Here is a 12,212-nt window from a genome sequence, read left to right on the forward strand (position 1 = left end):
CCTCTAAAATCGTATGTTGAAGCCCTAACCCCCAGTGTGATGGTATTTGGAGTTGAAGGCCTTTGGGAAATAATTAGGTTTAAGTGAGGTCATGAGAGTGGGGCCCCATGATGGAATTAGTGCTCTTAGAAGAAGAGACAGCAGAGGCCTTGCTGTCTTTCTCCCTGCCACGTGAGGACACAATGAGAAGGGACCATCTGCAAGCCAGGAAGAGTCCTCACCAGAGCCCAACCATGCTGGCACCCTGATCTCAGACTCCCAGCCTCCAGAACTGTAAGAAAATTAATTTCTGTTGTTTAAACCACCCAGTTTCTGGTATTTTGTTACGGTAGCCCAAGCTGACTAAGACACAGTGAGCCCCAGAGATATGGGAGAAGAAAAGCTTCCGCTAGAGAGACTTTCAGAGGAAGTCAAAAAGCAAGGAGTCCTTTAGAAACAGAATAATGATGAGGGTGGGGATAGTTTATTCACAGTGGAGATAGAATTTTGAAATGAATAAATGTTTGAAATTTTTCAAGGTAAATTCCATGTCTCTTTTCTTTTGCCGACATGATTTTGGTGATGTTCGTTTAGTTTTCTAAAGAGACGCAGTTTGAAGAGATTGATCAAGATGGTGGAGTAAGAGGATATGGAGCTCACCTCCCCCCATGAACACATTAAAATACACCTATATATGGAACAATTTCACTGGAAACTAGCAGAAAGACCCTGGTACAACCCAGACTGTAAAAAAATATCCACACATAACTGGGTAGGAAGGGAAGAAAAGTGATCAGGTCAGGACCTGTGCCCCTGGGAGGGGACTCTGAAGAAAAGGGAGAATACATGGCGGAGACTCACCATGGGCAGTGAGTGCTGAGAACCACAGATTGGGTGCCCTAGTCCTGGCATCCTCCACAGGGGAGACGAGCCCCCTTGGCTGGTTGGAGGGCAACTGGGACTCCCAGGAGGGCAGAGGGACACCTGGACTCCGCTTGTGAGGAGGGCGCACGCAGGCTTGGCCCAAAGGCAGTGCAGAGAGAGGTCTGCTACAGCAGCTGCCAAGTCCTGCGGCTGCCTCATCATGCACCCCAGCCCCAAGCCAAGCCAACTCTCTGGTCCCACTCATTCCATTCTGGGGCAGCCACTACCAGGAAGAAGACTCAGCCATGGGACACAGAGGTGACCCAGTCCCAGGGTGGAGCCTGGGAGGGGTAGCGGCAGCCATTGTCGGGACTTACTCAAGTGGCACAACAGAAGCAGCCCAGACCTCTTACAGCAGCCAGCCTGCCACAGCTCACTCCTGGTACATGCCGAGAGTCCACACGGGCCCCCGCAGCTCTGCACTGTGGCTCCACAGCCAGATGGAGGTGACGGGGCTGGGGGCAGTGATCAGCTGAGAGGGTCAAAGTGGACTTGTACTGAGGCTGCATCTGAATGGAGCATGGGAAACAAATATGTGCACCTGAACAAGCAGTGAAGCAGAGACAGCTCAGACCTCTGTCTGGGGCTGACATGAGCGGAGAGCCCACATAGGCCCCACTCACTTCAACACTTCCTGCTCTGGGGCAAGGAGAGAGGAAGAGACTCACTTAATGGGAACAAAGCCAGCTCATGCCTGACCCTCAGGGCTTCTGCTCCAGCAATCTGGGATCAGACCCCACCCCTGATAGGGCAGCGACAGCCACCTAGCAGAGGGGAAGTCCTGCCCCACACCTGGCTCCAGCTCTAGCCCCTCCACCAACAAGCCCACCTCCTACCAAGGAGATAGCTGTCAGCACACCCTGAGGAAAGACATGATTTGCGTCCATGTCAAATTCAGTTCTCCCACAAAAGGCATTGGGCACACGCAGTCTGTATAGGGACACTCCTACATAAGAACACTCCTTCAAGGTAACTTTCACCTAAATTCGCAGAGGCAGGAAAAGTTAAGCAAAATGAAAAGGCAGAGGAACTCCTCTCAATTGAAACAGCAATAGAAAACCCCTGAAAAAACTACTAATGAAACAGTTGACTAGATAAAGAATTCAAAGCATTGGTTATAAGAATGTTAACTGAATTAGGGGAAAGAATACATCTACACAGCAATGTTTTTAACGAGGAACTAGAAAATATAAAAAAGACCCAATCAGAAATGAAGAATTCAATAGTTGAAGTAAAAAGCACACTAGAAGGAATGAATAACCAGCTAAGTGACACAGAAGAATGCATAAGTGATCCGGAAGATAGAATAATGCACATCACCCCATAAGAACAGCAAAAAGAAAGGCAGTTTTTGTTTGTTTGTTTGTTTTGCGGTACGCGGGCCTCTCCCTTTTGTGGCCTCTCCCACTGGAGAGCACAGGCTCCGGACGCGCAGGCTCAGCGGCCATGGCTTATGGGCCCAGCCGCTCTGCGGCATGTGGGATCTTCCCGGACCGGGGCACGAACCCGTGTCCCCTGCATCGGCAGGCAGACTCTCAACCACTGCGCTGCCAGGGAAGCCCAAGAAAGACAGTTTTTAAAAATGGAAAACAGTCTAAGAGATCTCTGGGATAACATATAAGGGGCCCAGAAGGTGGAGAGAGAGAGAGAGAAGGGAATTGAAAATGTATTTGAGGAAATTGTGACTGAAAACTTCCACAGTCTGAAGAAAGAGATATCGAGGTACAGGAAGAGGGTCCAAACAAGATGAACCCAAACAGATGCACACCAAGACATATCATAATTAAAATGGCAAAAGTTAGAATTCTGAAGGCAGCAAGAGAAAAACAAAGTGTCATACACAAGGGAATCCCTATAAGTCTGTCACCTGATTTCTCTGCAGAAACCTTACAGGCCAGAAGGGAGCAGCACGATATATTCAAAGTCCCGAAAGGGAAAACCTGCAACCTAGGGTACTCTGCATAGCAAGATTATCATTAAAATAGAAGGAGTGATAAATGGCGTCTCAGATAAGCAAAAGCTAAGAGTTCATCAATACTAAACTTACCCTAAAAGAAATGTTGAAGGGACTTCTCTGAGTGGAAAAGAAGTAAGCTGTAGGAAAGGGGAAATCCTGATAGGAAAGGTAAATATATAGTAAGGACTTAGGATCAACCACTTAAATAAGCCCGTACAAAGATTAAAAACAAAAAATTGTAAAAGCATTTGGTTAACTGATGCCTGCAGTGACCTGGGACATAAACCCTACATACCTAATGAACTTGTAGCTGTAAGGGAAGGGCTGGAAAACAGAACCTTAATAATATCTGTTGGTTGTTACTGACTGTTTGGCAAGGAATTAAAAAGAAAGAGATGAACTTAAAAAAAATTGTAGAAGCAACTGTAACTACAATAAACAGTTAAGAGATAAACATGAAGATCTAAAATATGACATCAAAAACATAAAATGTAGGGGAGAGGCGTAAAAAACGTAGATCTTTTCAAATGCATCTGAACTTAAATGACTATCCGTTCAAAACAAGTAGATATAGTTACAGGTCAACATATTTGAATCTCATGGTAATCACAAAACTAGTTTAGATAGTTTTGGTTTAGATAATAAAACTAAAAAGAATACAAGCATACTACTAAAGAAAATCATCAAACTACAAGAGAAGAAACGAAAAGAAGAAATGAACAAAGAAATAGAAAAACAACCAGGAAACATAAAATGGCATTAAGTACATACCTATCAGAAATTACTTTAAATGTCAAAGGACTAAATGCTCGAATCAAAAGACATAGGGTGATGAGGCCCTTCTATTTGCTGCCTACAGGAGACTCACTTCAGAGCTAAAGACACAAAGTGAGGGGATGGAAAAAGTTATTTCATGCAAACAGAAATGACAAGAAAGTGGGGGTAGCAATACTCATATCAGATAAAGTAGACTTTAAACAAAGACTAACAAAAGACAGAGAAGGGCATTATATAATGGTAAAGGGATCAATACAAGAAGAGGATGTTATCATTAACATAAATATTTGATACAGGAGCACCTAAATATATAAAGCAAATACAGACAAAAAGGGAGAAATTCACAATCGTAGGGCACTTTAACGCCACACTTACATTAATGCGCAAATCATCGAGACAGAAAATCAATAAGGCAACACTGGTCTTAAATGACACAATAGACCTCTTGGACTTAACAGATATGTACAGAACATTACATCCAAAAACAGCAGAATACACATTATATTTAAGTGCACATGGAACATTCTCCAGGATAGATCACATGCTAGGCCATAAAACAAGTCTCAAAAAAATGTGAGAATATAGAAATTATATCAAACATTTTTTCCGACTGTAGCAGTATGAAACTAGAAATCAATTACAAGAAGAAAAATGGGAAAAGAACAAATACTTAGAGACTAAAACATGCTACCAAAAAACCAATGGGTGAATGAAGAAATCAAAGAGGAAATCAGAAAATACCTCAAGACCAAAGAAAATGGAAATTCAACACTCCAAAATCTTTGGGGTGCAGCAAAAGTAGTTCTAAAAAGGAAGTTTATAGCAGTACAGGCCTTTCTCAAGAAAGAAGAAAAATCTCAAGTAAACAACCTAACCTGCCACTTAAAAGAATTAGCAAAAGAAGAACAAAGCCCAAAGTCAGCGATAGGAAGGAGATAAAGATCAGAGGGGAAATAAAATAGCGATCAACAAAACAATAGAAAAGATCAGTGAAACCAAGAGCTGGTTTTTTTAAAAGATGAACAAAATTGGTAAACATTTAGCAAGGATCACGAAGAAGAAAAGAGAGAAGACCCAAATAAAATAAGAAATGAAAGAGGAGAAGTAACAACAAAAACCACAGATAGAAAAAATCATAAGAGAACACTACTAACAGTTATATGTCAGTGAATTGGAAAACCTAGAAGAAATGGCTAAGTTTCTAGAAGCATACAACTTGTCAAGACTGAATCAAGAAGAAATAGACAACTTGAACAGACTGATCACTAGTAGTAAAGTTGAATCTGTAATTTAAAAACTCCCAGCAAACAAAAGTCCAGGACCAGACAGCTTCAAAGGAGAATTCTACCAAACATATAAAGAAGAGCTAATACCTAACCACCTCAAACTATTCCAAAAAATTGAAGAGGACGGAACACTCTCAAATTCATTCTACAAGGCCACCAGTAATTACCCTGATACCAAAACCACACAAAGACACTACAAAAAAAGAAAACTACAGGTCAATATCATTGATGAATATAGATTCTAAAATCCTCAACAGAATATTAGCAAACTGAATCCAAAAATATATTAAAAGGATTGTATATGATGATCAATTTGGATTTATTCCAGGGACACAAAGATTGTTCAATATTTGCAAATCAATTAATGTGATACACCACATTAACAAAAGGAAGGATAAAAACCAACTGGTCATCTCAATAGATGCAGAAAAACTATTTGACAAAATTCATTATAAAACTCTCACCGAACTGGGTGTAGAGGGAACATATCTCAACATAATAAAGGCTATTTATGACAAATGCACAGCTAACATCATATTCAGCAGTAAAAGCTGAAAGCCTTTCTTCTAACTCAGGAACAAGACAGGGATGCCCACTCTTTGCCCCTTCTATTTAACATAGTATTGGAAGTTCTAGCCACAGCAATCAGACAAGGAAGATAAATAGGTATGAAAATGTGAAGGGAAGAAGTAAAACTGTCACTCTTTGCAGATCCTTGATACTATATATAGAAAACCCTAACGTCTCCACCAAAAAACTATTAGCGCTATTAAATGAATTCTGTAAAATTGCAGAATACAAGATTAATATACAGAAATATGTTTCCTTTACATACACTAATAATGAGCTATCAGAAAGATAAAGTAAAAAAAAATCCCCATTAAAATCACACCAAAAAGAATACAATACCTAGGAATAAATTTAAAGGTGAAAGACCTATACTCTGAAAACTATGAAACAATGATAAAGGAAATTGAAAATGATAAAAGAAATGGAAGGACATCCTGTGCTCTTGGATTGGAAGAATTAATATTGTTAAAATGGCCATACTACCCAAAGCAATCTCCAGCTTAAATGCAATCAAAATACTCATGACATTTTTCACAGAACTAGAACAAATAAGCCTAACATTCATATAGAACCACAGAAGGCCCCAAATTGCTAAAACCATCTGGAGGAAAAAGAACAAATCTGGAGGTGTCAAGTGCCCAGACTTCAGACTATACTACAAGCTACAGTAATCAAAACTGCATGGTACCGGGGCAAAAACATACACATAGATTAATGGAACACAATAGAGATCCCAGAAGTAAACCCGTGAACCTTTGGTCAGTTAATCTACAATAAAGGAGGAAAGAATATACAATAGAAGAAGACAATCTCTTCAGTAAGTTGTGCTGGGAAAACTGGACAACTACATGTAAAAGAATGAGATTAGAACATTTCTTCACACCATATACAAAAATAAACTCAATGGACTAAATATCTAAATGTAAGACCTGAAGCCATAAAACTCATAGAAGAGAACATAGGCAGAACACTCTTTGACATAAATTGTAGCAATATTTTTTTTTGGATCTGTCTCCTAAGGCAAAAGAAATAAACAGGGCCTCCCTGGTGGCGCAAGTGGTTGGGAGTCCGCCTGCCGATGCAGGGGATGCGGGTTCGTGCCCTGGTCTGGGAGGATCCCATATGCCGCGGAGCGGCTGGGCCCGTGAGCCATGGCCGCTGAGCCTGCGCGTCCGGAGCCTGTGCTCCGCAACGGGGGAGGCCACAACAGTGAGAGGCCCGCATACCGCAAAAAAAAAAAAAAAAAAAGAAATAAACAGATGGGACCTAATTAAACTTAAAAACTTTTGCACAGCTAAGGAACCGTGGACAAAACGAAAAGACAGCCTGTGAATGAGAGAAAATATTTGCAAACGATATGACCAACACAGGGTTAATATCCAAAATATATAAACAGCTCATACAACTCAATATAAAAAAAACAGTCCAATCAAAAATTGGGCAGAAGACCTGAATAGACATTTTTCCAAAGAAGACATACACATGGCCAACAGGCACATGAAAAAATGTTCAACATCACTAATTATTAGACAATTTCAAATCAAAATTACAGTGGGGTACCACCACCTCACACTGGTCAGAATGGCCATCATCAAAAAGTCAACAAATAATAAATGTCAGAGAGGGTGTGGAGAAAAGGGAACCCTCCTTACACTGTTGGTGGGAATGTAAATTGGTGCATCCAATATGGAAAACATTATGGAGTTCCTCAGAAAACTGAAAATAGAACTAACATATGACCCAGCAATTCCACTACTATGTATATATCCAAAGAAAATGAAAACACTAATTTGAAGAGATAGGTGCGCCCCAGCATTCATAGCAGCATTATTTACAATACCCAAGATATGGAAGTGACTTAAGTGACCAACAGATGAATGGATGAAGAAGATACACACAAACACACACATACAATGGAATATTACTCAGCCATTAAAAAGAATGAAATCTGCCATTTGCGACAGCGTGGATGGACCTCGAGAATATTACCCTTAGTGAAAAAATCAGAGAAAGACAAATACTCTATCACTTACATGTGGAACCTAAAAAATAAAACAGTGTATATAGCAAAACAGTAACAGACTCACAGTATAGAAAACTAACTAGTGGTTCCCAGTGGGGAGAGGGAAGGGGGGGGCCAAGACAGGGGTATGGGATTAAGAGGTACAAACTACTGTGTATAAATTGGATAAGCAACAATGATATATAGCACAGGGAATTATTGCCTTTATCTTTTCCTGGAGTATAATCTGTAAAAATAACTGAACTGTGCTGTACACCTGAAACTAATAAAATATTGTAAATCACCTATACTTCAAAGAAAATGAATGAGTGATTAGACGTTGTTTAAGAATTGGGATTCTTTCTAATAGCTGGTTCCTCTCCTGATCTTCCTGTGTACAGATCAGTACAGTGTATGCGCTAAGAGCAGGACTGCAGCCAGAATGTGTGAATTCAAACTCAGTTTCATCACTTAGTCTCATCTTCCTCATCTGTAAAATGGAGACAATAATTCTTCCTGTCCCAAAGGATTATTATGAGGGTTAAATGAATTAATACGTATAAAGTCCTCAGAATTGGGCCTGACTCAAAACGGATATTCGTATTATGAACATACACTGTTAACAATAATAACAGCTGTTATGCCCATAAATGGCAGTTTCAGGGAACCAGTGGCTGAAGCCAAAACTGTATGGTGAGGAAAATTAATGCTCAAAATTATTTGAGCATTCTTATGTAGCTGGCACTGTGCTAGACCTTTTACATGCATTTCTTTTTTTATTTCTCAAGATAGTAAGGCAGGTATGATTGTGGTACCCACTTCACTGTTAAGAAAAATAAGGCATTGAATCAAAGTAATCTTCAAAGTAATCTTGTTTCAAAACCTTCCAAACCCTGTGGATTTGTACTCTGTATTCTCTGCACCCCTTTCCTTCTGTTCTAACCCAGCCACTCCTCAGATGAGGGCCTGAGAGTCCTCTGAGAATGCTAAGTCACTAATGCAGGAAATAAAGTAGATTGGATATGAAGATTGGATGCTAAAGTGATTTCTCAAACTGGGGCGAGGAACCGCTCTCTAGGGAGGGTTTGTTTCAGGACTGTATAGTAGTAGCCTCATCAGTAGCATGCAGCCTAGTAACTGTCAGCTCTGCAGCCTCCTCTGCAGAATTGACCATAATGCTTTTCCCATCTCCACTGACTGCTTTTATTTTACATCTCTGTCTTTCTTCAGAATTCCCGGATGATGTTAATCCTGTTACCAAAGAAAGAGGTGGACCCAGGGGCCCAGAACCTACCCGATATGGAGACTGGGAACGAAAAGGACGCTGTATTGATTTTTAAGCCACATATTCGTTAACTTCAGTATCTTTTTCTGATTGTGTACATCTGAATTAACTTATTTTTGATGATTTTCTTTCTGTATATCCTTTAAGTCATCTAATTTATATAATGTGTTTAAAAAAATATAGCTTTGGAAGAAAATATGCTGTTATAAATCAGGAAAGAGGAAATATTAGCACATTAATTTTAATTTAAATGTATTGGGATATTTAAGTGATGATTAGAGCTGCAAACTTTTATTTCATCATGTTTCAGTTTAAGTTAATCAGTTGCTTATAAGATACAAATGTAAATAAAACAACTTTTTTTTTAATGATTTTATTGCCATGTGCTAGGTAATAGTGACTTTTTTAATGTGAGTTAAGTAATGCATTATAGTTTGGTAAGGCCACAGTAACAGCAGAAAATCTTTAACTCTGGAGCCAGATCACTTGGGTTCAAATCCCAGCTCCACTACTTACTAGCTTATGTGACCTTGGGTAAGTTATTTAACTTCTCTGTGCTTCAGTATCCTTATGTGTAAATTGGAGATAATCCTAGTTCCACCGCATAGGGCAGTTGAGAAGATTAAATGAGTGAATACATGTAAACCACCTGGAGCAGTGCGTACTAGAAGAGCTGGAAGTCGTTGCCTCTGGAGGCGAGTTGGGTGGACAGGGACTGTGGTTTCTCATTAGATGCTCGCTTTCTTAAAATAAATGAATATATTAGGTACTATTTTAATAATTTATACAAGTTCATTGGGGAAATTTAGAAAACAGTATAAAGAAGAAAACAAGAATTGTCTATAAAACCTCTACACCTGCTTACCCTTTGACTATTGTCCTTCAATAATCTAAGTAAGTATACGTTTTGTATATCTGTTATCCTAACAATTTCATAGTGAAAATGATGTTTCACTATTTGAATCTTCACTTTCTTAATCACAAGTGATGTTAAACACTCTTCTCTATGTTTATCAGCCTTTTGTGTCTTCTGTTAATTGCTTTTTCCTATCTTTTGCTCATTTTCTGTTGGATATTGGTCCTTTGTTATCAATTTGTATGAGACTTTTGCTTTTCACTTGTGCTTATTTATGTTGAAATTTTTCTTATTTTTGTGGTGTCAGTTTTTTTTATCTTTGTGTAACTTGGTCTCTGTGACCTTGATGTACTAATATCCCTTCACAAGTCCCTTGGTGGTTCCTGTCCATGATGAAGTCTTAAGTTCTGTGTCCTTCCTGTTCTGGCCCTTTATGTCTGTTCAGGCCCCTCCTTCCCAGTCAAGCCCCACTACTCACAGCCTCTTAGACAGGCTTTTCATCGCCTCCATGTGTTGGTAGATAAACATGCCTTCTGCCTGAAATGCCCTCTTCTTTTTTTTTTTTTTTTTTCTTTTTTTTTTTTTTCTTTTTGCGGTATGCGGGCCTCTCACTGTTGTGGCCTCTCCCGTTGCGGAGCACAGGCTCCGGATGCGCAGGCCCAGCGGCCATGGCTCACGGGCCCAGCCGCTCCGCAGCATATGGGATCCTCCCAGACCGGGGCACGAACCCGTATCCCCTGCATCGGCAGGCGGACTCTTAACCACTGCGCCACCAGGGAGGCCCTGAAATGCCCTCTTCTTTACTGTCTGCCTAGAAAACACCTATCAAGCTATACCTCACTTCCTTGACTATCTTTTCTGTGTCATTTCCACATTCAACTATTACAGACATACTAACTTGTTTTAGAATTAATTTTCAATTCTGCATCCTCCATTAGTCTGTGGACTTGCCTGTCTTATATTCCTGATTTATTTCATTCAGTTTTGTACCCCCAATGGCAGCATGGTGCTGGGCATTTAATAAACACTCAACAAACGTAGGCTCAGTTTTGAATCATCCAGCAGAACTCCACATGGCCCCCGAGATTCCCTCTCCCAAGTGTGCATGTGAATATGATGAGATAGTCATTCCCTTGATTAGGTTACGTTATATGGCAACGATGATGGAATAGTCACTCTGGGGCTCAAGTTACCTTTGTAAGAATCCACTGTAGCCAACTGGAGGAAGGTTCTCCTGCTGGATTTGAAGAAGTAAGATGCTCTGTTGTGAAAGTGCCATTGGCTAGGTCCTGAAGGCAGCTTTCAGGAGCTGAAAGTGGTCCCCTGCTGACAGCCAACAAGAAAACAAGAACCTCAGTCTTCTTACAGCCAAAAGCCTCTGAATTCTGCAAACCACATGAATGAGATTGGAAGTGGATTCTGAGCCTCAGATGAGATCCCAGCTCCAGCTGACACCTTGATTTCCGCCTGGTGAGACCCTGAACAGAGGACCCAACTACCCAGTACCCAGACTCCGGACCCAAGGAAGCTGTGGATAATGTTTGTTGTTTTAAGCCACTGGGTTTGCGGTAATGTCTTATGCAGCAACAGGAAACTGTTACAGTATTCGAGCTGCTATTACTAGGGCATTGGCCTTGAATCTCAGGAGCAGTGAGTAGGCTGGTTTTAAGACCTTGCAGTTTGATGAAATGGATCCTTGTCTTCAGTATTTGTACACAAAATTCCTCTCAGACCTGCTTTGCCAAACTGTTGCCCTGTCTTTCTTAGGAGAAACGAAGCCCTACTACCTTGCAGGCATTCTTCCCTGTGCCACCTCCCTGGTGATCAACAACTACGTTTAGTTCCTGCTCGCAGGTTCCCTCTTGCCATGTTCTGTCTGCACATGATACCACTCCTGCTACTTTATGGCGAGTCTCTTTCCCTGTGGGACTGCATGTGTGTGAACTACACCTATTTATTGTGACATTTTTGTGTGCAGTGTCAAGGCTGCTGGACTGACCTTCCTTCAACACCTGCAGCCTGGTCTCATTCAGTGCCCAGAAGCTGGGATTGTTTCCTTCTCACAATGTCCCCTGTAATAAGTTTCCTGGCCCAGTATTCTAGAATTGGGCCAGTTGGTTCCCTCAGGCGAGATAAAATAATCCTAAATCAACTGTAAACTGCTATAAAAATGCCCCAAATTCTTTTAGGAATTTATTTATTAAAGAGTAATACATTTTTCTTTAAACCACCCAAAATACTAAAAGATTTGGAATCTTCTGAGGTTTCTAATGTTGATAAGAGACAAGTAGCAAAAAGTTCCACTTGGGTCGCAGGGGCCATGGGATTAGAAAAGGTAGGCGGCGGTTAAGGAAGACGAAGTGGGGCGGGTCGAGCCAGGGTGCAGCCCAAGGGGAGACAGGAGGGCTGGGGGCTTTAGCCCAGAAACAAGCTTGGTCACGAAGCATCTGAGACCGGTCCCGGTCTTAGCGTAATTTTTATAAGGATGTAAGCTGAGCCACAAGGCATTGCCCTCATGTCCTGCACAGGAACCAAGAACTTCAGGCTATGTAAGGCTGACCCCACGTACTTTTTAG

General features: G+C 40.9%; 1 protein-coding gene across 8 annotated transcripts in view; it reads left to right on the top strand.

The window, feature by feature from the left end:
- The window catches only part of SDHAF4 (succinate dehydrogenase complex assembly factor 4), a 30,447-nt gene extending 18,451 nt beyond the window's left edge, over positions 1-11,996 (top strand). Inside the window, exons 3-5 of one of the 8 annotated variants that reach the window (XR_009533962.1) lie at positions 8,726-8,856; positions 9,258-9,314; positions 11,005-11,996. Coding sequence is in view for 3 of the 8 variants with exons in the window: in XM_060114923.1 (XP_059970906.1) it covers positions 8,726-8,835 (110 nt within the window). In the remaining 5 variants the exon portion in view is untranslated. Of the gene's footprint in view, positions 1-8,725; positions 10,187-11,004 lie in introns of those variants that run through there. The other 7 variants (XR_009533961.1, XR_009533964.1, XR_009533963.1 and 4 more) reach the window with 7 other exon arrangements.
- The last annotated feature ends 216 nt before the right edge of the window (positions 11,997-12,212 follow it).

This window comes from Mesoplodon densirostris, chromosome 12 (assembly GCF_025265405.1).
Source record: "Mesoplodon densirostris isolate mMesDen1 chromosome 12, mMesDen1 primary haplotype, whole genome shotgun sequence".
In the NCBI taxonomy this organism is placed as follows: domain Eukaryota; kingdom Metazoa; phylum Chordata; class Mammalia; order Artiodactyla; family Ziphiidae; genus Mesoplodon; species Mesoplodon densirostris.